At 41.4% G+C, this 26,812-nt stretch overlaps 1 protein-coding gene across 1 annotated transcript; it reads right to left on the bottom strand.

Moving 5' to 3' along the window:
* Positions 1-1,955: 1,955 nt before the first annotated feature.
* On the bottom strand, positions 1,956-26,031 carry LOC109417114 (pinin). Its single transcript, XM_029873244.2, has 5 exons — positions 25,765-26,031; positions 25,517-25,639; positions 16,548-17,200; positions 2,633-2,947; positions 1,956-2,569 (listed from the first exon to the last, which is right to left on the bottom strand). Exons 1-5 carry the CDS (start codon positions 25,785-25,787, stop codon positions 2,415-2,417), a joined length of 1,269 nt encoding a protein of 422 aa, XP_029729104.1. The 5' UTR covers positions 25,788-26,031; the 3' UTR covers positions 1,956-2,414.
* Between the last annotated feature and the right edge of the window lie 781 nt (positions 26,032-26,812).

The following is a 26,812-nucleotide window of genomic DNA, read 5'->3' as shown; positions in this document are numbered from 1 at the left end:
CTCTATGCCCAAGGAAGTCAAGGAAATTTCCTTTACGAAAAGATCCTGGACCGACCGGGAATCGAACCCGCCACCCTCAGCATGGTCATGCTGAATACCCGTGCGTTTACCGCCTCGGCTATATGGGCCCTTCCGCGTAATATATCACAAATCAAAAGAGATGCGGTACATTACGTGGAATGAAGATGCTGAATTGGGTACCAGACCAAGTCCCTGCTGGGTGAGCCATAGACAATAGCATCGTCAATGTCGTAGGGCATAGCATGTGGCTATTGTCGAAACAACACTATGTTTGGTCATTGACCAACCAAAATCATAAGCGGCGTCCATTTAAACTAAGAATTATGTTAGGGCCAAGATTAGGATGACATCATTGGTAAAATAAAATGACACTTTTTAGTTTGTGTATTTAGTTCAACTAGAGCTTACTTTTATTGAGACATTATCTGTAGGTTTATTCTGGATAACAATACATGAACTGCCCTTTAACTGAATGATTTTATAACAGTAAACAACATTTCTGGCGTTCGATTTGAATACATATCGTAAGTTTGCTGTGTATCCTATGCAGATTCGACCTATTCAAATCGAACGCCAGATTTATTCCTTCTTGATAAAAGATGTATTAACAAAAGCATTTCAATGTGGACATAGAATTCCGAAACTATACATCTGAATGGTTTTTTTTTCGGGTTTTTAAATTTGGGGTGGAGAGTTCAACACATAGGGAGAAAAGTTTTCATAACTAACGCAGATGTGTTGGTGGGTCTCGTTATTGACATTTTGGGGAATATCTTACCACAGTCTGTGATCTTACCATGGTATGTAGATACGTTGATATCCTCTACCCCATCTATTTAATGTATCTGACACGTGTTGGGATTGGCAACGCCAGCGCCTGCCTGTGGAAGATCCCGGTGTGCTAATTTGGTGTAGGACATGTTAACGGGGGAGGCTTAGTAGGTTCACACTTTGCCTCTGGGTAGATGGACTGACAGTTGTCGGACAGGGTGTGGGCTGAGCAATTACATTTACAAGGACGTCCTGATGCTATCCTCTATTCTGTTCAATTTGAGACAAACTTATGTCGCATTAGGTGGATTGCCGCAACAAATGCAGGTTGAGATATTGTCGTTATTGTTGCGCGGTGGTTGAATTTTGATTCAGTGGTCTCGAGTATACCAAAGTGGCGAATACTTCACCAAAGTAAAAATTTCTCAAGAAATTCATTAGAGTGGTCTTATAAAAAATCTCATAAGAAACAAATTAGGTTTCTGTCCTCAGCATTGCTAGTAGCAACTATGACCAGAAGAGAAAAAAATGAGATTCTGTATTGATGAAGTATGAAGCCACAGACAAATAGACGTAACACTCTTCAAAACGGCTTGGCACATGCATTTAACGATCAATTCAGAATTTCATTTGATTTGCGCGATCGTTTCACCAGAGGCGCTAGTGTTCGATCGCTTTGACGTTTGCAAGTGTACTCGTTGCTGAATGATGCAAACGAAAATAATAGGCGATTTTTGTAGTAGTGTGCGTGATAGATAAACGTCAAATCGAAATTCATCATGGCCGACAGTGTCTCGCGCGGTTATACCAACAGGTGGCAGTATGCTCATGAAAAAGACACCGGGCAAACAATTTTGATGAATTTCCTCTAAGAATTGCGTTTGTTTGTCTGTGATGAAGTCGTTTTATTTTGAATAAAATAAAATGTAAAATTAACAACAATGTTCTTCTCCTTTTTTAATGCACCGCAAGTTATATATGTTGAGTTTCATTAAATGTCATTATTTTTTACTTAAATTTGACAGTTCGAAACTCAAAATTGACAGTTGTCATAAAGAAATAATCATCGAACTGTCAAGTTTAAGTGAAAATTAAATTTAATTCGACAATTGGAACAGACCTTAAAGATAATCATGGATGTTCGGGATCATAATAGAAACGTCTTGGATACGCTATCATTTTATTGGATGTTTTAGGATAACTTTATGATTATTATTAGTGTTTTTGAAATTTCTGCTTTGTATGTCTACTTTTGAGTACATCGATTTGATACACAAACAAAAACTATCTTTGTTTAAACGTTTTTTTTTCGCACAAACCAAATTAGTGTATACTATTCGAGCAAAGAACTTTTCTCGCCCTTCACTGTTTCAAAAATTGCATCCACAAAGGCAATCAATGCCTTAGCTTTACCGGTATGATTTAGATGGTTTTTGTCTATTTTACTGTGAAGCACTTGTTTTTCTGTGTGTTCTTAAACACATATTCTGTCAATAGTGAACCTGCGTCGATCTTTTAAATATTGTACTGCATCTCAATGGCATCAAAACTCGACTTTTTCTTGTTCGGCATCGCTTGATCTATGCAACAGGGGATGACGGAGTGTAAAGCAACGGTTTGGATCACTCAGAATTGCGGTCTGTTTTGAATGTGATCTGGAAGTTTTCTCCCTGAGTCAAATAGGAAGCACTGTCCGCAGTGGAATCGATGTTCATCGAAGACGAAACCGTTCCATCAACTAAGCGCATTAACTTAGGAGAAGGCTCGGATTTATCACCTGTTCGAATATAGTTGATTATGAAAGCAATAGGGTCATTCAATGTGGACTTATCATTCTTACCTTGCTTCACTTCATTGTTATGGATTGTAATTTTAAAGTTGGGTGTCACCAACGCCGAAGGTAGGGCTGGTCCTTCTGCTACGTCAGAATGTTCGTCATGATCGTAAGAGCTGTTGGCGTGGTCGTCTTCCTGGTAGTCTTCATCTTCCTCCGTTGCTGCCATGCGATCCATTTTTGAGCTATTTGGAGTTTCGTCTTGGCCAGCAGATCGATCGCGGTTGGCATTTTCCTCCAAGTTCTTCAGGTCCGCTTTGAGGCGAGCCTCTATGGTGGCGATACTGTCCATTACTTCTTGGCGCTTCCGTTCCATCATTTCTGTAAAAAATAATACAAGTGAGTAAAAATTTGCAATAAAGCGGCGAGGTCCCATGGTGGAATCCGTGAAACAGTCAGCAGCGCAAGTAACCACATGGCACTATTAATCGCCGTGAGTGCTGATAGCGCTATTGTTGAACTGACGCGCCATAATGGCCGAGTAACAGCCCTATAAGCCCAAAAGGGTGAAATATAATTTCACTGGTGGGTTGAGAACAGGATTGGTATTGATGTTTATTGTAGCAAAAATTGATCCAAGCCAAGTTCCAAGAATTCATCATTTCCCAAAAAACTTTGCGAAGAAGGATGTATAGCCTTTATTAGAAAAATAATTTTGGTAAATGGTTTATTCTGGGGAATGGTTTTCGAGGGAATATTATAGAACCACGATATTCCATACAATATTGCTCCATGGTCTGAATGAGTACATTCTGTATAAATAGTATGCAGTCTGTATACTATATATGTATTGGCATGGGACAGAAAAAGACATTTCACTCCTGTATACTTTTTAATTTCCATTCTGGCCCCATATTAACTGTGCAAAATTTAAACTCGATCGGAGAAACTATATTTTATCTCCAGCCGATATAAGTTTTCATACGATTTACTATAGGGAAAATCACTTTTTCAAGGAAAAATCGCCACAGGTTGCCCCTTAACCACAAAAAATCGGTGAATGAATTGTTGTTGGCTTCCTAGTCAACAAGGAGTGATTAACGAGAGGTTTTCTGATTTCTTAATTCCCCTTTTTATTGCGAGAGTTAAAATAATCCTACAAATAAATAAATTGACCCATTAATTCACATTATTCTAATTCAATTTTGGCCACTTACATTTAGTTCTCTCCCATTGTTCTTTTAACGGGAACACTCCTTTAAGGGTTAAGTGATCGACTCTGGAAGTTACCTGGAGCTAAATAAAGAAACTTGTATCTCTAGTATTTCAATTGAAATAAGTATACGCACTTCAATTGGAATTGGAATTCGATTGCGAATCCAAATCTATCCAGTATGAATCTATAAACTCTGCTCGATTATAGGTTACGATCTAATTCATCAATCTGTGGCATTTAGAATTCAGTTATATACTGTAATTAAGAGTTCATGGAATAAGGTTTACCTTACGTATTAACTAAATGGAATTCATAGGATACAATAATATTAATAATATAAGGGATTTTATCAATTCATATAGAACACGACTGCGTGCCACGTTTACACATCACTTCTCAATTTGCCTTTTCTCCTTATCATCTATACTACCTGCAACGATCAGTCATAATTTTGTCAAGAATGACTTTTGCGCCCGACGACCATAGTTGATCTAGAAGAACGATCGGCTGGATAGGAAGCGCCGACCGAGGGGTCGTGACACTCCCCCCGGGGTACGCCAGATGCCTGGCTTACCTCCTTATCGCGTCGTACATCCAGAACGGCGATCTTCGTTGCTGGTCGTTCGTAGATACCATTCACTGTTTGGATTGCAGCTGATCTTATACGAGCGTCCTTTCCTCGGTTTACCCCAACGACTCGACCCTTCGGCCAGCAGTTGCGCGGAAGTGCGGGATCGACGATGAGCACGATGTCATTTTCCTCTATCGCTTTTACGTCGGTGAACCATTTCGTTCGTCTGGTTAATTCTGGAGAGTAGTCTCGCAGCCATCGTTGCCAGAAGATGTTTGCTTCAACCTGCGATGCACGCCAGGCTCTTCGCAACACAATACCACTATCGTCCAGGATTGAGGCTGGTTTGAGACCACTGGACGATCCCAGGATAAAGTGATTCGGAGTTAGAACAGGTGCTTCTGGATCATCGACAGGAACGTGGGTTAATGGGCGCGAATTTATAAGGTTTTCAATTTCCATTAGACAGTTGCGCAAAACTTCGTCGGTAGGGTGTCGTCCTGGTTTCAGTTGTAACAGATTGGCCTTCACAGTTTGGACCAACCGTTCCCAGGCTCCCCCCATGTGCGGGGAAGCTGGCGGAAGAAATATCCATTCGGTGTGTTCACTAACAATTTCTTGCATTACTCGATCCTGCTTTAATTCTTTAAGAGCTTCTTCGAGCTCTTTGCTAGCCGCCACAAAGTTTGTACCTCGATCACTATATATCCTGATAGGCACGCCCCGCCTTGCCATGAAGTTTCTAATAGCCATTATGCAAGAATCTGCGGTCAAAGAATGGGCTATTTCTAAGTGCACCGCCCTTACGGTCAAGCATGTTATGAGAACTCCCCAACGCTTTTCACTTCTTCTTCCCACCACCACTACTAACGGACCGAAATAGTCTATTCCGACGTACGAAAATGGTCGTGCAAATGCCGCCAGCCTGGCAGGTGGTAAATCTCCCATTAAAGGGGGATTTGGAATCGCTCGTTGAATCTTACACAATTGACAGGTCGCTCTCACTTTCTTGAACAGCACACGTAGTTTTGCAATCCGAAATACTTGGCGCAACTCGTTCAGTACGGTTTCGTGATTTCGGTGATGATACCGACTGTGGTAATCCTTTATGACCAACATAGTTATGTAGTCTTCCTTCGGGAGTATTATTGGGTTATGGGCATCAGCAGTAACGTACTCGCAGGCGCTAATTCTACCACGCATTCGCAGCACACGATTCTCGTCGAGAAAAGGATTTAGATTGAATATAGAGCTGTTCCTAGGAATCATCTTCCGCTCGGCTGCTGGACGTAACAGAAGACTTATTTCGTCCTGATAGACTCTGCTTTGAGCTTGTCGGTAGAGTATGTTTGAAGCTTGCTGCAACTCACTTCTGGAAAAAGGGCCAGTGCTGCACGCAGTCTTGCCGATTTTACAACGAATATTGGAGACGAATCTAACAACCGTCGCCGTCACTCTAAGAATGCGTTTCCACGTTGAAAATCGTTCAACTTGAAGAAGTGGATCTGGAACTACGTGGTGATACAACAGACTTGCTCGAAGCTCTTCTTTTGTAGAGACTGTTGAGAATGGTTCAGTGGGCCAATATTCGGTAGACCGCTGGAGAAAATCTGGTCCTTTGTACCACTTGCTGCTGCTACTGAGATCTACCTGTCGTTTCCATTTTGTAGCTTGATCAGCTACGTTGTCCTTGGAGCTGACCCATCGCCAGGTTTTGACATCCGTTGCGTCCAATATTTCACTGACTCGCCATGCCACATACGAAGAGTATCTGCGATGATCCGATCTTAACCAGCATAAAACATCACGAGCATCAGTCCAGTAGAAACATTCGTCGATTTTGAATGACAAGGCGTTTGATATTGCACTGGCAAGTCTCACACCAATGACGGCGCTCTGCAGTTCTAGTCTCGGTATAGAGACAAATTTCAGCGGGGCTACTCGCGATTTCGCTCCAACTATAGTGCACTCCACTGCGTCACCTTGCTGAAAACGTAGGTACACCACCGCTGCATATCCTAGTTCACTGGCGTCCACGAATGTGTGCAGTTGGACCAAGGTTTCGGAACTAATGGTGATCACAGATCGGTAGCAACGAGGAATTGTGACTTCTTGAACTTTTGGTAAAATGCGCAGCCACTGTTCCCATTTATCGTGTAAGTGGTCTGGAATTTGGTCATCCCAGCCTATGGAGGATCTCCAAATTTCCTGGAACAGTATTTTGAGGAAGATCAACAGGTTGGATAGCAGGCCCAAAGGGTCGAATATAGACATAAGTGTACGTAAAACTTCCCTTTTGGTGGGAACACGTTGTCCGGCTAGGAGCGAAGCACTATGTTTGGAAGACAATTTGTAGATGAAACTGTCCGTGCTGGTACACCACCACATTCCCAAAACTTTCTCCGTGGCCAACTCTGATCCAATGTTGAGGCTTTTTTGTTCCGTTTTCTCTTCCTCAAGGGCTTGAATGACAGCTGGTGAATTCGATATCCAATTCCTGATTTCAAAGCCTGCCGTAGCGTGTATGTCGCGAACATTTTGAGCCAATTGGATAGCTTCTTCCTCCGTTTCGACACTCAACAGCATGTCATCCACATAATGTTGTTTGGTGATTGCTTCGACCGCTCTTGGGTGCTTGTCTGTGTACTTTTCAGCATTCGCGTTTTTAATATATTGGGCACAACTCGGAGAGCAACAGGCCCCAAACGTCATAACTTGTGTCACATACGTGCTAGGTGCTTCATCTGTTGGGTTTTCCTTCCATAGGAATAACTGACAATACTGATCTTCTTTGGCAATCAACACCTGCAAAAACATCTCCCGTATGTCGCCGCTGATCCCAATTTTGTTTTCTCGGAACTTGTACAAAACATCGTTCAGAGGAATGAGCTGGTCCGGTCCTTTTAAAAGCATGGAGTTTAACGACAATCCGTTGGTTTTTGCTGCCCAGTCCCATACAATTCTAATCTTTCCCGGTTTGTTGGGATTGAATACGGGGAATATTGGAATAAACCACTTGCGATCAATTCTCATTTCGTCTTCTTCTTTCGTGAGCTTCCTAACGTAACCGAGTTTCAGGTAATCGTTGATTTTCGCTCTTACCATGGCACCCAGGACAGGATCTTTCTGCATTCTTGATTCCAAACAATGAAACCTCCTCAGTGCCACAGGTTTACTGTTTGGTAAGCGGAAGTTATCGTATTTCCAAAGAAGAGGGGTTTGGTAATGACCATTCTCCGTCTGAGTGACCGAAGCCAGAATCTGCTGGGCTCTTCTGTCTTCACAGGATAAAAGAGGAGTCTCGGGTTTGGTAATACCTACTCCTTCCAGTGAGAAGTATTCACGTATGGCATTTCCCAAAGAATCAGCCGTGTTTGCATCACATGTGCACGCTTGGATGCTGTGGTATCCAAGGAACGATTCGTTGGTTTCTGATCCTCCGTGAATTACCCATCCAAGGCGTGTTTTGGTTGCAATGGGTTCGAACATCTGTCCTTCTCGTCCTTTCAGTGGATAACTTAGATTCGCGTTGTTAACTCCTATGAGCAACCTCGGTTGCACATCTTGGTATGATTCCACAGGAATTCCACGCAAATGTTGATATTGAGCGCAAAGCTCCCGCACGTTCACAGATTGTCGAAACAGATCTAAGCTTGAGACCGTGTGAACTCCACGAATAGTGTACTTTTTATGGTACTCTTTAGTTCCAGAGATTTGCAACGTCAGATTAGATGATTCGTTTTCCATGCGACTTGTGTTTGCCGTCCACTTGAGGCATAGAGGTTCTCGTTTCCCTGTGATTGCTAACTCCTTCGCTAATGTTTCATCTATAAAGCTGAGCGACGAACCGTCATCCAGAAACGCGAAAGTTTTCAAACTCCTTCCTGCGCCGTACAACACAACAGGCACAACTCGAAACAGATTTTTGTTAGTCGGCATGTGATGAGTATTGCATCGGCTTTCGGATAATTCTCTGGATACAGAAGCTGTACTATTTCCGCAATCTTGATCCGTTGGGGCGACGACATCACGCTGGTTATTATGCAACAAGTAGTGGTGTTTATATTCACATCCATTTTTGCCACAGAGCTTTTGAGATTTGCACGCTCCTTTGTGGGCCCTCAAACACTTCCTGCATAGGCCCAGCTCCTTTATAGTGGCCCACTTGGAGTTGTAGCTGAATTCCTCAAACCGTTGACATTTATCAACACTAGTACAGCTGCCTTTGCACACCAAACACTTATTGTCGGCTTGCTTGGGGGGCACAGATTTCTCGTTCACATCTTCGGCATGAGCGTTCAAGTATGTTGGGTAGTTTTTACCAGACCGATGGACCCTCGATTCGCTAGGCAAAGCCACAAGAGGACAGATTGTTTCAGCGATCTCGTACAACCATGCAGAAAAAATAGAAAGATTTACACTGGCGAAATCACGACGATATTTAGCCCACTCGAATTTTATCGATGGGGGAAGTTTGTCCACAAGCTCGCGAAGCAGTGCCACATTTTTTTTTTTTTTTTTTTTGCTGGGTTTCTAGCTGCACTCTGAATAGAGTTGAAACCTCTACACTAGACCCGAAGATAGGAAAGAGTACGTAATCTTTCAGAAGCAGTTTGCCAGCCGTACGCGGAAAATGATATCCATTAAGACACTGTTGCAACTGACTCAGAAAGCTACGGTAGAAGATTGGAAAGTTTTCAATTGGTCAGTCAGTCAGGATTTGCCTATGTAGTGTTATGGTCACACGGTTTGTGTTTGTCTTCTTGTTTGATTTTGTAGTATAGTTCAATATGTTTTACCTGCTTCTCGTTAAATCAGTTGTCGTATGTTTGTTTTTTTTTCACCGAATCAATCGAACCCTGTATGTTAAAATATAGTCGATCCTGTCTCAAATTGTTTTCTTGATCTCGCTAATCGTTTTCCACTTCTCTGTGTTCATCTCTTGCGTCCTTAAATTGTCATCGGTCCAAAACCCACAGAAACATGTTACTGAACTTCTGATATTTTTCTGTTGGTGTCATAATATCATCTAAGAGATAAACAAAAATACGCCAAGTTGGTCAGTTGATTGCAATAAAATTTTAAAATAATAGAGATTTCATGTCAACTTTCATCCCGCTACAAATACTATGAAAAATATTCAAATTCGTTCAATTGTCCTATCGGTCCAACCTAGATAAACCATGTCCTATTATCAAGCGTAGCTTAGAAATGTTAACCTAGTCATACACAAGTAACGTTGTTCAGTTAATAAAAAGCAGTCAGTTTTTGTCCAAAATGTCACGTCGAGCGCATTGACGTCAACAATGCGTTTAAGTGTTCGCACGTTAGCTTCGAATCTATCAGCACAATTAAGTGCTGCAAATCTCCTTCCCATTATTAATTCGTCGGTTGATTTTAATTGCATTATTTAAAGAAAATATGGCCAACTAACATTGTAAAAAATCGAAAAAGTGACTATGACATTAATAAATTACTAATCAAAATCAACCGAGAAACGTGGGAAATAGAGCCCAAACAACATTTTGAAGTTAGCTGGCTGTAAAAGATTCCAAAACCTGTCACAAATCCTATAATACTCTTATTAGGATTTGTAACGATCATCAAAACCTACTTAAATCCAACCGACTTGGAACTATTGCTTGGGAATAGACTCTACTGAGCCCCGGCGGTTCCTCCTGTTTATCGAGCATGTCTGATGCATATGATCAGCCATACTCCATCTGCAGCAGCCGGTTCGTGATGAACCGTTGGAGGCGCATTAAAGTGTTAAAAAGGTGATATGTTTCACTAAAGAACACTACATTACAATAATCAAAATGAAACTCCTTCACTTTAATACCGTCAACCCCTGCGAACTTGGCCAGGGAAGCTCGCGAAGCAGTGCCACATTATAGGTGTACTCCTCCAGTTGGCATGCTTCAATCGTTGCACACAGGTTTTGTACGGCTAGAGAGAATTCGATGATCGAGTCCAATTTATCTACTTTCGGCGCAGGTGTAGAACTGATTTTTGTTATGAGATTATGTACGATGACCTCGGGGTTTCCGAATCGCATCTTCAAAGTTGCGATTATTTGTGGAACATTGGACGGGTGCATTAACATACATTTCACCGCATCGTGTGCCTTTCCAGAGAGGCACTTTTGCAAACGTACAAGATTCTCTTCAGGTGTGAAGCCGCACATGCTCGTAGTCGTTGTAAAAGATGATAGAAACAGCGGCCATTCTTCAGGGGTTCCGCTAAAAACAGGCAGTTCACGCGACACGGCTTGACGAGCAACAACTTGACTCCGTGTTAAATTATTGCAATCGTCCTCTATCGTTGTAACATGGCTCGGTTCATCGATTCTTAATCTTCGGTTGTGAATGCCGCGTGATGGACCCGTTTCGATTCTCATTCGACTAAATCCAGGGACACAGGATTGCTGGATGGGTACATCGGGTTGAGGAAAGGCGGCATTCTGATGCTCTGTCGAATTTGTTTGCCGGTGTAGAGTGGGATTTCTTCGTTGTGTTAGCTGAGTAGAAGGAGGCATCCCATGTTGTTGTGAATGCGAAGGTAATGGCCCATGTTGAGCCGGAATGTGATCCATATTCATCCCAACATTTAACCATTCATCTACTATTTCATCTCGGTTCTCTTCCTCGACGTCTACTACGGATGAGGTTTCGCTTGCAATTTCCATCAGAAGATTGTATCGCTTGTGAAGATACTCTTTTTTCCTCGCATATTCCTGTTCTTGTAATTTCCTTTCCTCGTCGAGCATTTGCATCTGAAGTTTCAACCTTAACTGCTTCGAAGACTGCTTCGATGATCCTGAGTGTTGACTAGACGTGTCGCCGAAACCTTGCTTCGCGATGTTTCGTTGCATATCTGACGTCAACCGTGGCGGCTCATTCGAAGCATGTCCGATGGTTGGCACGATGGTACTCGACGCTAAGGGAATGTTGGCCATTGAAGAAACCGGTTGATGGAGGCTTGAAGGAACTGCCAGATAATGACTTTGGCTGGTCACTGTCGGGCGAGCTGTCGGGTATGCTTCTGAAGCTTGAACAGTCGATGGTATTGTTGGATTCAGAGGTGCGATTGTGTGACATCGTGCCACACTGCTTGCTAAAGTGAACGTACTTGGCATTACCGTGGCCTTATCTACCTCACGGAGCGCACTTGTTCTACTTAAAGGCGGAAATATCCTGTTTGAGCCGACATGCGTTAACATAGAGTTGTTGGCGTCACCGTCACATGCATTTGGCAAGGCGAAATGATTTGTTGGTATGTGAGGCACGATGCTCAACGGTACCGATGTCACCCTAACGGATGGATTTGAAGCAGACGTTTGTGTACAGACTGGCAGCCTGGCGGAAGCGGTACTCACGAAACCCTTTGGTATGGCTCCCCTGATTGGTTGACAGGTAGGACAGAGCCAATCCCGATCAGCAACGTCTTGGTCGACAGACACACATTCGAAATGGTACCAGTCATTGCATTTGTCGCACTGGACCATTCGTGTGTCGTCCTCGTTACGACATGATTTACAGTGATGGTCACGATTTACGGGATCCTCTTCACGTCTTGTCTTGGTGCCACTAGCCGCCGACGCAGATCTCGTTTTCATTGGGGTTCGGCCAATCATAATAAATGATTATTTTAATTTGTTGGCTTCCTAGTCAACAAGGAGTGATTAACGAGAGGTTTTCTGATTTCTTAGTTCCCCTTTTTATTGCGAGAGTTAAAATAATCCTACAAATAAATAAATTGACCCATTAATTCACATTATTCTAATTCAATTTTGGTCACTTACATTTAGTTCTCTCCCATTGTTCTTTTAACGGGAACACTCCTTTAAGGGTTAAGTGATCGACTCTGGAAGTTACCTGGAGCTAAATAAAGAAACTTGTATCTCTAGTATTTCAATTGAAATAAGTATACGCACTTCAATTGGAATTGGAATTCGATTGCGAATCCAAATCTATCTGTCGTGACCGCTGCGGCTATTCTTACAGCCACAACACCGACCGCAGAGAGGAAACTCTTTAAAACCTCTCTGTAGTGGACTGCTGTGTACTGCAAATGCCATTGCTGCTGCCTTTTGGTGCGTCCGTTCGTATCCACTATCGTCTATCAACTGAATTGAATCCACGATGCGCAGCTCTTTTTGTATGTTCGCTTTTGTTGTTCATTCTAGCTTTCCACTGAGTCGGCCAATCAGAAGGCGCATATTTTTCGCTTCAATCATTCTCTTCTCTGTCTCTATTACTACATTCCCTCTCACCCCTACTCTCTATTTATCAATTTCGCATGTTTTTACGAGCATTACAACTCCCTAGTTTGTTTCAATTTCCAGCAAGTCTGTCCTTCCGCCAGATTGCTATTTTTCTACTAGCGCAAAACTGTCCTTTTTCTTTTCAACAGGAGCAAAACTGTCCTTTAACTCGCCAGTTTGCTTTAATTTTCAGCAAGTCTGTCTTTCCGCCAGGCTGCTATTTTTCTACTAGCGCAAAACTGTCCTTTTACTCGCCAGTTTGCTTCAATTTCCAGCAAGTCTGTCCTTCCGCCAGACTGCTTTTATTCAACAGAAGCAAAACTGTCCTTTCACTCGCCAGCTTGCTTTAATTTCCAGCATGTCTGTCCTTCCGCCAGGCTGCTTCTTTTCAAAAGGAGCAAAACTGTCCTTTCACTCGCCAGTTTGCTTTAACTTCCAGCAAGTCTGTCCTTCCGCCAGACTGCATTTTTTTTCTACTAACGCAAAACTGTCCTTTTACTCGCCAGTTTGCTTTTTTTGATGCATTTATACTTACAAATATTAGGGAGACTCTACTGTGCCAATTGTCGTGACCGCTGCGGCTATTCTTACAGCCACAACACCGACCGCAGAGAGGAAACTCTTTAAAACCTCTCTGTAGTGGACTGCTGTGTACTGCAAATGCCATTGCTGCTGCCTTTTGGTGCGTCCGTTCGTATCCACTATCGTCTATCAACTGAATTGAATCCACGATGCGCAGCTCTTTTTGTATGTTCGCTTTTGTTGTTCATTCTAGCTTTCCACTGAGTCGGCCAATCAGAAGGCGCATATTTTTCGCTTCAATCATTCTCTTCTCTGTCTCTATTACTACACTATCCAGTATGAATCTATAAACTCTGCTCGATTATAGGTTACGATCTAATTCATCAATCTGTGGCATTTAGAATTCAGTTATATACTGTAATTAAGAGTTCATGGAATAAGGTTTACCTTACGTATTAACTAAATGGCTTCGTGGTCGTGTGGCTAGTGTCACCAAGCATTTAGTCGCATCGTACTAAGGAGCGCGGGTTCGATTCCCGCCGCAGCTGTCAGGAAAAGTTTTCGGCTGTGCCACTGGGCGTTGCATGCTAGTCCGTTGTCTAGTGTCGTGCTTCCTTCAAAGAGCGAACAGCTCACTGGAAGTACTAAACGTGTCCGTGTTTTTTTTTTTTTTTTTTTTTTTAAATGGAATTCATAGGATACAATAATATTAATAATATAAGGGATTTTATCAATTCATATAGAACACGACTGCGTGCCACGTTTACACATCACTTCTCAATTTGCCTTTTCTCCTTATCATCTATACTACCTGCAACGATCAGTCATAATTTTGTCAAGAATGACCTTTGCGCCCGACGACCATAGTTGATCTAGAAGAACGATCGGCTGGATAGGAAGCGCCGACCGAGGGGTCGTGACAATTGTGTTTTACAAGGAACAAACCTTCCGAAGACCGCAAAGCAATCTGAGGCATTTGAAAAAAAAATATTAATTATAAATTAATTAGCATGGCAACGCTGTTTAACATGTAAGGAATAACAAAAATAATAAAATCTCATCATTTTATCGTTCGGTAAAAAACGGTCTTCGGAGGTCTGATTCCTGGTAAAGTTTTCTACAGAAATCATTCATCGATTCAATTTTAGGGATCAAGAGGTGACCCTAAGCGATTTTACTCTGAAGAAGTCAATTTTCCCCATAGCGGGCGCTAAAATATAGTTTTCCTGATCGATCTGAAATTATGCACAGTTGATATACTGCCCCCACTCGCATAACTGTCCCATATGAATAGGAATCCCAGCAAAGATGGGACTGTTACGCGAGTGGGGGCAGTATAGAACCAAAATGGAACTCAAAAAGTAAACAGGAGCTAGACTGCCCCCACTCGCATAACAGTCCCATTTGACTTTTCATCACTTTTGAGTTAACGTTATGAATAGTCATCATTTTTGATGTACTTCCAAAAACAACAATAAAAATTACGAATTTTTATGTCAATGTGTGAAAAAAATACCAAGTTATGAGCGTCCCATATCAAAAGTACCCGCATAACAGTCCCATCATGGATTTTTGTGTTACGTAATACAAAACTGAACAACTTTGTAGTGATTGTAATATTTGTTACAGTTATATATTCATGTGCAAAGCAATCTGTGAAAATTTCGAGATGATCGAAATATTTTTCAAATTTTGGCGATTTTTCAAAGTTTTATATGGAAACAAGTTTTCAAACTTCAAATGCAGTTTTCTCAATTCCTACTTTTTGCAAATGGGACTGTTATGCGAGTGGGGGCAGTAGAGTTTTTGCAATTTTTTTTTATATTTTCCTATATAAACCGTGTTCCAGCCTAATGGAATATATAGGGGTAGGCGAGGCAGTATGGACACTCTCAATATTTTGAAATGTGCGAACTTTTCTGAACTTTTAATGAATGGAGAATATAGTCCATTTATCTGAAACGTAGTTGCAGGAAAGAAACATTCGAAATTAAAATTTTACTTGATTTTACACAAAAAAGTTGCGTCCTCCGTTTTTTGTGCATGGAAATTATAATTTTCACACCATCTAAAATAAGATTTGAGTGAGTAATTTATTGCAGGTCGATTAAAACCTGATATTTCTAGAACGCATGCAAGTAGTTTTGCTGTATCTACATGCTTAACATGTTTATATTTTCTTCTTTTGTATATCAAAAATCTAGTTTGAAAATATCTTCTTCTACCGGGGTATAATGGACACTCACCTTTTTGAGAGAAGCGGCAAGGGAAAAACATAACTTAAATCACAAACCAACCAAATCCTTCGATTTCAGTATATTTTCGGTTAAAAGTTCACTATAGTAGACAAAGGGTGAAACAAATTGGTCAAAAAACGACAATAGTGGAAAATTTTCTAGGCACAGCTGTATACATGCCGACAAAAACAAAGCTTTATCCAAAACAGCCTGAATTTAAATTAACTGAACAAAAATGGACTATTTCAGCGTATTATTCATCCATAGTAGTTGTTTTATAATGAAATAACTTTATAGGTGTAAATAATGTACGAAATTCATAAAAGTATCATGGTGTCCATATTGCCCCATGGGGGTGTCTATTCTGCCCCGTATGCTTGAAGACGGTCATAAAAAACTAACATTTTTCGAAACATTTTTTGAAGTGGATAAATCATATTTTTTCGTGAACAATCTTATGCAATAGCTGCTAAAAAGACTTTAAAAGGATACATGTATAAAAAAACTGTTTTGACATCTTGCCAGGTAAAGTTGGCAAAAACCTTTGGGTGTCCATACTGCCTCGTCTACCCCTATATTATATACACGGAAAATTCAAACTACCTAATATTTGGGTCGATTTTACTCAAAATTGAGTATATCGAATAAACTCGCTACCCAAAATTAGGTTGTTTTCCCTCTCTGGCTCACCGATGTTGTCAAAAGCAAACAGAGATGCATCTACCCAACGGGTAGAGGGGGGTCTTAGATTGAATTTACCTACTCTTGAGTATATTTTTTAGCTGGGGGTAAAGGCACCTAGCATGAGTTTAATCGATTTACTCAAATGTTGGCTTATTGGGCCGAACTATAGAAATGCGTCAAACTCAATTTTGGGTAGTTTGGCGGTTCCGTGTATATAGATAGGTTCTTGTACCATTTGGGCAGGTGTATCTATTTTGGGCACTTGCCGCTATAACTAAGTCATTTTCAAACCAATTGATTTGAATTTTTGTATAGAGTTAGATACTGTACGTGCCTAACTCTATACAAAATTTCAAATCAATCGGTTTGAAATTGATTTAGTTATAGCGGCAAGTGCCCAAAATAGGAACACCTGCCCAAATGGTACAAGACCCTATATATAGAAATGAACCTTAGACTTTACCAAGACGTATGCCTATACTTACTTGCATGCTCCTCTTGGCATTCTTTTAATCTTTTTTCCGTTTTAGCGTCCATCTTCTTCGGAAGATAGTAAATATGCGGCTTCGTTTTAGTCTTGATAAAATTGGCCAATGGCTTCTTCATTTCCTCCCAGGCTTCGAGATCCTTCATTTTGTTCATCTTGGTTTCAAGGGCGCGAATCTCCAACTGTTGCCGTTTACGATCGGTGTAGAGGCATTGTTTTTCTTTCCTCATGTTTTCTCGCTCAATCTTTTGTTGTTCCTCTAACTTCTTCTCGATCTGGGCCTTCTTCTCCTCTTTCGATTTGAGTCGGGATTCTTCCTGGGAAAACTTCTGCAGCGTGCCAAGTAGAGAACCAAAGATGCGTCGGTTTCGAGCTCGTGACTGCTCGTCGCTGCCCTGGGCGGCGACTATCTCCTGTCTCGTTGGTTGTTCCTTGATGACTCGTGAATAGATTCTGGGTTTTTCATACTCCATGTCACGATTCGGCGGACCTGATAGACGACTGAATACGGATTTGGTTTCTCCTACGGCTCGACGCTTCGGTGGATTGTGACCGACGTCGGAGAAGCGCCGCTCCTGGTCCATCCGTCTGCCCGGTTCAAACCCGGTTGAGTTGCGTTTGCGTACTTCATTGCGCGAATAGGCACCGAAACTAGAGGAACAAAATGTAGAGAATTATTTATAGTTCACACTCACATGTAAATATGTAATTATTATGTATTATTATTATTATAGAGTCTTGGCACTTCTCAGCAAAAATTGCTGAAAACTTTCATCTACCAATGGGGAAATCGGAATGCCAAAGGGGATTATGCTCTGTGGATCTCAATAACCGGTTTGCTTATGCTTATCCTAATTAGTCTGCTTCGGATATCAGTTGTGTTGTGATGATTCAGGAACCGCCTAACTGTACTACAGGTTCCAAGAATCACCGCTTTCAGGATGCTATTCAGGTCCTTCTTCAATTTCAGCTCGTCTAGGGACCTTAGGAGAGATTTAGGAACAACTCCGGTTGCCGAGAGGACAACCGGAACTATACGGATGTCCTCCAGGTGCCACATCTGCTTCAACTCCTCCGCTAGGTCATGGTACTTGGTCATCTTACCGGAGAACGTTGCTTGAACATTATGGTCTAACGGTACAGCGATGTCGATGAGGGTTACCCGCTTCATCCTTTTGTCGTAAACCACAATGTCGGGCCGATTGGCACGAATGAGGACGTCCGTAATGATCTCGCAATCCCAGTACAGCTTTATGCAACTGTTTTCCAGAACCGGTTCCGGCTGGTTTTTGTAGTAGGGTACAAATCTGTCGACCAAGTTGTGCTTTAAAGCAAGCTGTTGGTGCACAATCTTGGCAACTTCATTGTGACGATCGAGATAGGTTGGTCCAGCTAACACTGAACAGCCTGCAACGACATGCTCGATCGTTTCTCCTACTGAATTGCACTTCCAGCAGCGGTCCTCCACGTCTTCGTGCAATATGTACCGCTGACAGTTCTTCGTCGCAATTACCCGGTCCTGGATGGCTACCATGAAACCTTCTATTTCCGAGAAGAGGTCACCCTGCACCAGGCACGCGTTCGACGCCGCCTTATCGATGTGCTCGAGCTCCAGTTGATGCGGGTGCGTCCCATGCAACTCCTTCTGCTTCCACGCAACGATCATCTCGTCAACGGTCTTGATGTCGCAGTTCAGCTGGTAATCCTCCTGCGCCAGATGCAGGGCGCTGTAATCGTGGTCATCTTCACATACAGTGCTGGTGGTTCTGGCTTTCTATGAAATATGCCCGCAACTGCTGGATCTGGGAGACACATAGTGCCTGGAGATTGGTGACGCCTCTTCCTCCTACTGCGCGTGACAGGGTGATTCTTTCGATAGACGACTTTGGATGGCGCATGCGGTGCTTGATGAACGCCACTCGTACTGCTCGTTCTAACGCCTCGAGGTCAGTCTTGGTCCACTTTACCACCCCAAAGCTGTAGGTCAACAGGGGCACAGCAAACGTGTTGATCGCCTTCACCTTGTTGCCGACTGACAGAAAGCTCCTCAGAACACAGTTGACACAATGCAGGAACTTGTCCTGCAGTATCTTATTGATCGCTGTGTGGCAAATACCTCTCAGTTGCAGGAAGCCGAGGTATTTGTACGTTTCGCCTCCAACCATATTCCGAATCTCCTCCTGTTTGTTGACGCGGAAGCATTTTTATTATTATTCTAATTTATTAAATTAGTCACACATTTTGTAAGGGACATTAATATTTTTGTAAGGGTCGTCACGCTTTGCAACACCCCCTCCCCCACGGTGTGTTGAAACACGATTATTATCGCACTTTCATGAACCTAAAATATTTTTTCGTTATAAGTCAGCCTTAGCTGTGTAGATTAAGATTCTGGAGGTTAAAAAATCTTTCATCGGGGAAAATGAAAATAAATTCGATTTTAGTATTTTACCACTTTTCTCATACAGGGTGTTAGGTTCCTGAGTGCAAACTTTTTAGAGGGTGATAGAGGACCATAAGTGGAGAAAAAAATTGTTCTACGCATATGGTCAAATCTCAACCGTTACGTAGTTATTGAACTTCCCATGTTTATGACTCTTGTTGCCTTAACTGGCAATAACTTGAAAATGGTCAAACTTGTCGAAGTTTTTTTACCCTTATTCGGAAGATTATTGAATTTTCTAACAAATGGCATCTTTGAATCGATTGGTTTAGTTAAATAACTAAGTTTTCTAGAGCAAAATAGCTAAAAATAGTGTATTTTTATTGGTTTTTGTCAATTATCTTTGAAACATGCGTAATAAATTAAAATTCTTTCTTTGGCAAAGTTGTGGTCCCTGTTACACTCTACAATTCGTTCTCTGACACCAAACTTCTAGCTCTTATCGTTTTCTTGCAATTTTGATTTAAATGTGCGGCACAATGCGCAAAAAAGTGCTTTCCATGACAGTTGCAAATTTATGATCTGAAGTGCGATGTTAAAATCGAAATTGCAACAAAACGATAAGAGATAGAAGTTTGATGTCAAAAAACGAATTGTAGAGTGTAACAGGGGCCACAACTTTGCCAAATAAAGAATTTTAATTTATTACGCATGTTTCAAAGATAATTGACAAAAACCAATAAAAATACACTATTTTTAGCTATTTTGCTCTAGAAAGCTTAGTTATTTAACTAAACCAATCGATTCAAAGATGCCATTTGTTAGAAAATTCAATAATCTTTCGAATAAGGGTAAAAAAACTTCGATAAGTTTGACCATTTTCAAGTTATTGCCAGTTAAGGCAACAAGAGTCATAAACATGGGAAGTTCAATAACTACGTAACGGTTAAGATTTGACCACATGCGTAGAACAATTTTTTTCTCCACTTATGGTCCTCTATCACCCTCTAAAAAGTTTGCACTCAGGAACCTAACACCCTGTATAATAGAGCTTGCTGACGTTTATTCTCCTTTCTCTTTCAAACATGCAAGCGGAATAGGATTTGTTATCATCAGGAAAGGTTTTCCGATGAAAACAAATCCTATCCCGCCTGCATGCTTGAAAGAGAGAGGTGAATAAACGTCAGCAAGCTTTATATGGTGTATCACGCAAATATGATGAACCTAAACTACGCTACAAAAAGTCCCCTTTCTAATAATAAATTTGAAATCATTTAGAGAGAAACGAATGCAAAAGTCTTTACAACGAGCTTAAATTTGTTTGGCGTTCGTTTCATGTGTCCAGCCCATTGCAGTCTGCCGAAAGTCATAAATCATTAAACAAATATGGGGACTTAACGCTAAATTTGAAAATTTATGTAAACTGTCCAATTAAGTTATTTTTGAGCAAGTTAAGCAGAAATACTGATAACTCTTCGAATATAATAAGAACTATTAACCCTCGAGCGATCGCGCTGTTGTATTTTGTACAACACGTTGAAAAAATCTCGCTTTTTGTACTCAGCATTAGTGCGGTGCTAACGCAGGTAGTCAACCGCGCGAGTTACGGAAGGTTAAGTATACTGTGCTCTGATTTTACAAGGCTCGATGTTTTACTAACAAGTGAAAATTCATCCTTTGAATTCTTTTATTCGCATGTTGGACACATTGGGCCGATTTCTTCACCCTGGCTTAAGCGTTAAACCAGGTTTAACTATATGGGTAAGCCTGGTTTACCGGTTAATCCGAAGTGAAGAAATCAGCCCTTAGAGAATAGCTTTTAATTACTCTTTCGGCACACGCCCTTGATAAACGTACTTTAAATTAAGCATATGTAATATTTTTTTTACAGTGAAATCAATCAATGTTTGGTTGAAACAGTTTTAAATATGATGATGATGAACCTGGGTGTGTTTTTTTTTTATTTTTTATTCCGTGTCGGGTATTTCCATCACTGCGACCAGTTTTTGATCTATTGTGACATATGCCCCTGATAAGTTTTATTATAGCTATGTATATCAAGATGACGTACCACTATTGTGAGTGATCGCCATCGTTTGATTAATAGCATTAACCCAGCACGGTTCAACATTTCGAATGAACTGCTCTACCGTAGGGTATCGCGCTACTTGGGCGGTGGCTAAAACTAAATCGAAATACCTCTCAGTTGCAGGAAGCCGAGGTATTTGTACGCTTCGCCTTCAACCATATTCCGAATCTCCTCCTGTTTGTTGACGCGGAAGCATTGTTATTATTATTCTAATTTATTAAAGAGGTTTTAACCTTGGTTATTCGCCTCTGCAAAAACCCACTTAATGTAAACTTAAATCCTAACTAACAGTTGACATCAACCGATTGCCTCTACCGCCAATCCGACTGGAAGGCCGACCCAAGAGCAATCTGAGGAAGCCTCCTGTTCGGGCAAGGTTCGGCTAACTGGAAGGCCAACCCAAGGGGTGATACACAAATTATGTCACGCAAAAATCGACCTTTTTCAACCCCCTTCCTCCTATGTCGTAGTGGGTGTGTTCAACAATTAGCGAATTACCCTACAAGTTATGCAACTAAAGCGAACTGTGCACGATAATTCACATGAAGGCATATATTATGCTATTAAGGAGCTGATATGCTCTATGTTGGCCGCTTAATAACCCTATGAGCCAAAAATGGCGAAATATGGTTACTACGGCATAGTTTAGCCCAATAAGCCAAATTTTGAGTGAATCGATTAAATTCACTTTAATGCCTGGTTTAGACTGTTCAATTGAAACGAGCATCTGCTTGAGTTTGAGCTTGATTGACCGCCCGTAGATGCTACTCCAGTATCGCCAGACCAGCTACACTCACACAAGGAACCAATGAGATATCTGCCGGGGACTAGCAGGCATCTTCAGTGTGTAAGCGTTGGTGATCTTCTATTTTTAGGCGACAATGGCGCCTGCCACGTCAGGTTGCAGGTCAATTTGGGGAAGGGTAAGGAAGTGATGATTGAAATAGTTTGTATCCACATCTGACCGAATATACCTCTGCGCCAGCACAAATTCATGCGGATGTTGGAGTGTTGGTGGGAATTGGTTGGCAGAAGGTTCACACATTGGTGTGTGGATTCCAGGGTAACGTGATAGAATTGTGTGTTTTTACTATTTTGAAGAAATGCGGCACAGTTCGCTTGATTGCATAACTTGTAGGCGTTTTCTAATAGGATTGAAACACTGTGCTGTGAAAGTTTGGAAGGAAGGGAAACGGCTTTTTCAACCCGTTTCTGTTCTAGCGATGGCTATGAACATGTGAATATACATGAATTGTATATGTAGAGAGCAGAGAGAAAGTATATAATATAGAAAGATACAAAGTAGGAGGAAAGGGACGGGCCAGGGATTGAACTTAGGACCTTCTGCATATAAATCAGAAGCGATAGCCACTAGACCACCAAGCCCATCTGTTCAATTGAAACGAGCATCTGAATTTTAAACTTCTCAAACAATGTTCAATCCAATGGAATGACGTGTTTAGACTGCGCAAATGACTTGGGTGTCCACTTTCATGTTTGTAATACTTGTTCAGTTGACAGTTCTGATAATAATGCCCTCCAGATAAGCAAGGCCTACTCAGCTATTTACAAAACTACCACATCTCCTTTTGTGTAAGAAGTAATTAACTTTCAATTGGCATTAAATGCATTTAGAGCTCCTTTCAACGTTTACTGTAAAATTTATTCAGACACATTTCTAGAAATTTGTTTTTTTTTTAATGTGTGACCACCGTAAAGTTCTTTCATTATTTCATACCCGTAATCTACCCTTCACTAATTCTGAAAGAATTTTAACTCGAAACACCTCCTTCTTGAAGATATGATCATTCCAAAAGCTTTCTTTCGACTTAGAAAATGTCTACCAGGGATCGGTCAAGAAATCCATCGATCGATTCTTTCTGAACACTAATCAGGCCTAATTCGTATTAAATTTTCAATAATTATCCGAAAGTTAAGCAAATCATTATTACCTAGCCATCATATTTTGATCCGCTGCTTTGATATCGCCATCCTCTGCGAGGAGATCTTATTGCCAGCTCCGGCCGGAATTCCATCCGCCGCTTTGGCGTCTCCCTTATCTGAGGCGAGACATTATTGCCAGCCCCGGCCGGAAATTCATCCGCCGCTTTGGCGTCTCCCTCCTTTGAGGCGAGACATTATTGCCAGCCCGGCCGGAATTCCATCCGCCGCTTTGGCGTCTCCCTCCTTTGAGGCGAGACATTATTACCTGCTCCGGTAGGATTTTCATCCACCGCTAAGGCATCTCCCTCTTTCGAGGCGAGATTTTTCGAATTCCCTCAAAGTCTGATCCGATCAGATGCTATCCGTCGGAAAGTCAGACTGTTCATATCATTTTATATATTTGGCTCAATTTATCTTGAAATCTGTAGACTGCACCAGCAAACCTTCCGCCAACTGCTTGCTTCAGATCTTCAGTTCTGAAGTGTGGAGGACTCCATTTCTTTAAGTTGGCTCACACCGACCATCTTTCGAATAATAATTATTCTTCATTCGTTGCTGCCACCAGGAATGTATTCCGCTTCTGAAATTCTTCGCAATGGGTTCTTCTCGTCGCCAATGTGATACTTGTTCAGTTGACAGTTCTGATAATAATGCCCTCCAGATAAGCAAGGCCTACTCAGCTATTTACAAAACTACCACAATGTTCTTGAATGCATCTCAGTTGAAGCAAGTGTTTAAATTTGTTTAACTCATGCAGTGCGTAAGCAAACTGAATTGAATAGAGATTGCTGATGATTGAAATCGGTCTCTTTCTGGCTCACATATGTTTTCGTCAGGAAACAGTTACCTGATGAAAACATATGTGAGCCAGAAAGAGACAGATTTTAATCATCAGCAACCTCTATTCATCTTCCTTGACAGATGACTTGATTTCAACTCACATGAATCGCGGGCTTAGACGGGGCAAGTGAGATGATTTCGTTTGACTTGCATGAAAAAGTTCAACATGTTCAACTTTCGTTCAAGTCAAGTGAGATGAATGATGGTGTTTACACGTTCAATTCGCATTCAATTGGGCACTTTCCTTGACTTGAATCAAGTCACTTGCACCAATATACTCAAGAGTAGGTAAATTGAATCCAAGACTAAGGGGGTCAACTCAAATTTGAGTAAATCTACGGCCCCAGTGCCGTGACGAGTTCTTCCATGTCCGCCTTCGCGTCATCCAGGTTTTTCTTACATCGGATCGTCACTCCAGCGGTAAGAGCCGTACTACAATTCCTTTGCCAAGCAATTTCTCCGCCAGGCGGGGACCTTGCACGTGGTGTCCCTCTTGCGCTCAAGGATGATTTCACCGGTACGAGTACGTCTGATACAGCGTACATCGGCTTCCAGATCCGTGAGCTTGGCATCACTCTTCATCGATTTCAGGACCTCCGAGTATTACCTAAATTCAAATTTTGAACTGTCTTGATGATCAGACCGTCACCCTTGTTCTCTGCTTCTAGTGACTGCTCTACTGAACATATGTGCATTCTTTTACTTTCACCTCTGCAGTGCACAACATATTCGAGCAAATGCGCTAAGGCTGAAGTATACTCCCTTCCACCCCCTTTACGTTACGTATTTTTTTTAACGAATTCTTTGATCTATAGTTTATTCCTTGTCAAAATATTTGACCCAGTGTACTTGAGGCCTTACATCCTGCATGGACTTACTGAAATACCCACACGCTAAAACTGCTCAGCACTAAAATGTGTAAGACCTACTCATAAGTGCATAATTTCCAGACCACACAAAAATGTGTGACAGTTACACATTCTCAAAAAACAGCTCGTACACTCGTCTAGATGCGAAATGTTGATTTTTTTTTGTTTTCCAGGGTCACTAGTAAACATAGCTAGATTGGCGTACACAAATTTTTGCGAATTTAACGATTTTGCGGACACTGGAGCTAATTTTGTAAATGTGCAAGGGTTACACATTTTTGGTGTAGTCTGGAAATTATGCACTTTAGTGCTGAGCGGCGTTAGCGTGCATGCACTTACCGCATCGGCAATATGGGACCTCGCTGGCGGATAATGTTTTGAATTTGATGTCGCACAAATAAATATAAGCAGAAACCAAGTTCCAGATCCTAATGTTTCCTTGACCTAACAAAAAGTGGTAAACCACAAGCTTACGTTTTACTAAATAAATACAAATACAACATTTTTAAATTCACAATCGAAATTAGTATTTCTTAACAATTTTGTAACTAGCTTTTCCAATGTATTTTCAATTGTTTTTTTTTTCCTTGACCCGATGTAAAGCTTAAGCTAATAGGTTATCGTATTGCTAATAAATTACAATTATAATAATAATAATAGCTAATAGGTTATCGTATTGCTAATAAATTACAATTACAATTACAATTACAACATCAATTAGAGTAATTAGGAACGATTAAACCTAGCCAATGATAAAAAAAAACATTGTCGGTCTTATAAATAGATCCTTCATTTTAAATCTTTAAATAAAGGATCAATATCTAGTCCTTGGTGCTACTTACCTGTTACCGCTGCTATACTGTTCAGTATTCGACGGATCCCGCCCGACTATCTTCCGGATGTTCTCATTCAAGTCCTTGAGATTATCTCGAGCCTTATTCAGCTCCTGTTGCAGATGTGAGTACCTAGCGAAAATAAATGTTACAGTTGAACTCGTATCAAATTGCGGTAATACTGTTGTTTGCCATCCGTTACAGTAATCCGGATGTTGGCAAAATAAAAATTCCGACCAATTTTTGTATTTACATACCCTTTGATGATGTCGGTAGCCATTGGTAGCTTCGAAAACAGAATCCTCAATCAAGCCGTACACAAAATGATTTAGAATACACGCTTTTCTCACTGGTTTTCTTATATAGATGTGATTAGAGCAACTGCAAACGAATTAGAATGAATTCTGCTACAGCTAGTGCCCTAAATTCCGCGATTTTAATGCAGAAAAGCATCAATTAAATAATGTTTTTCCTTTTTTCGGCAATGTTTGGTTATTTTGTGACATCCCACTGACATTCCATGTTCGACTGCCCATACTGGCAGTTTGTGCGATATGCGTTGTTTTCGATCATTTTAGCCAGGACGCTCGGTAGAATTCCAAGTGGAATTCAATAGTCCATTTTACGAGAAGATATTGTCGCGCTTATCTTAGATTCTCAGCAAGTTGCGTTCGAAACGCGCAGCCTCAGATCGCGCCGGACCGCGCACGTATGATTTGTACACGGTGTGCACCTTGGCTAAAACTGTTTTGCAGCCGCCGGGTGGAGCTGTCAGCCGCCGTGTACAAATCAAACGGGCGCAATCTTATGGCGGCTGACTCAGATCAGCAGGATCTGAGTGATTAAGCTAGGATGCACAATATATTTACAAATGAAACAGGAGGTAGCGTCCGAACTCGCGTCCGAACACGTGAACGTAAAACTCTTGTCGTTTTCGTTTTTGCGGCGGTGCTACACCGGTGCAGCACTTTTGCACCGAAAATGTTCGTTTTTGATTTTCGTGCTGCATCGGTGTGGCGCTTTTTCTGCCCGCTCACGATATTTAGTGCAGCACCAATGAGAGTATATTACAGGTGGGGAAGAAGATACTTCGTGTGCGTGAGATCCGTGTCTGGTGCAAAACATGTCACTACTACAAGCAAAGCGAGCTCCCATAAGAACGCGTGTCAAATAGTGACGTCACTATTTGTGTTTACATTTTTCTTTGCTTACTAATACATAGCCATCTCTTCTTCTTCCTCACCTGTAATATACTTAATGGTGTTAATTAGTAACAGTGGGACTTAATGTTTTAACGTCTTTATT

This window comes from Aedes albopictus, chromosome 1 (genome assembly GCF_035046485.1).
Source record: "Aedes albopictus strain Foshan chromosome 1, AalbF5, whole genome shotgun sequence".
Lineage (NCBI taxonomy): Eukaryota > Metazoa > Arthropoda > Insecta > Diptera > Culicidae > Aedes > Aedes albopictus.
This window is presented reverse-complemented; position numbering and strand designations above follow the sequence as displayed.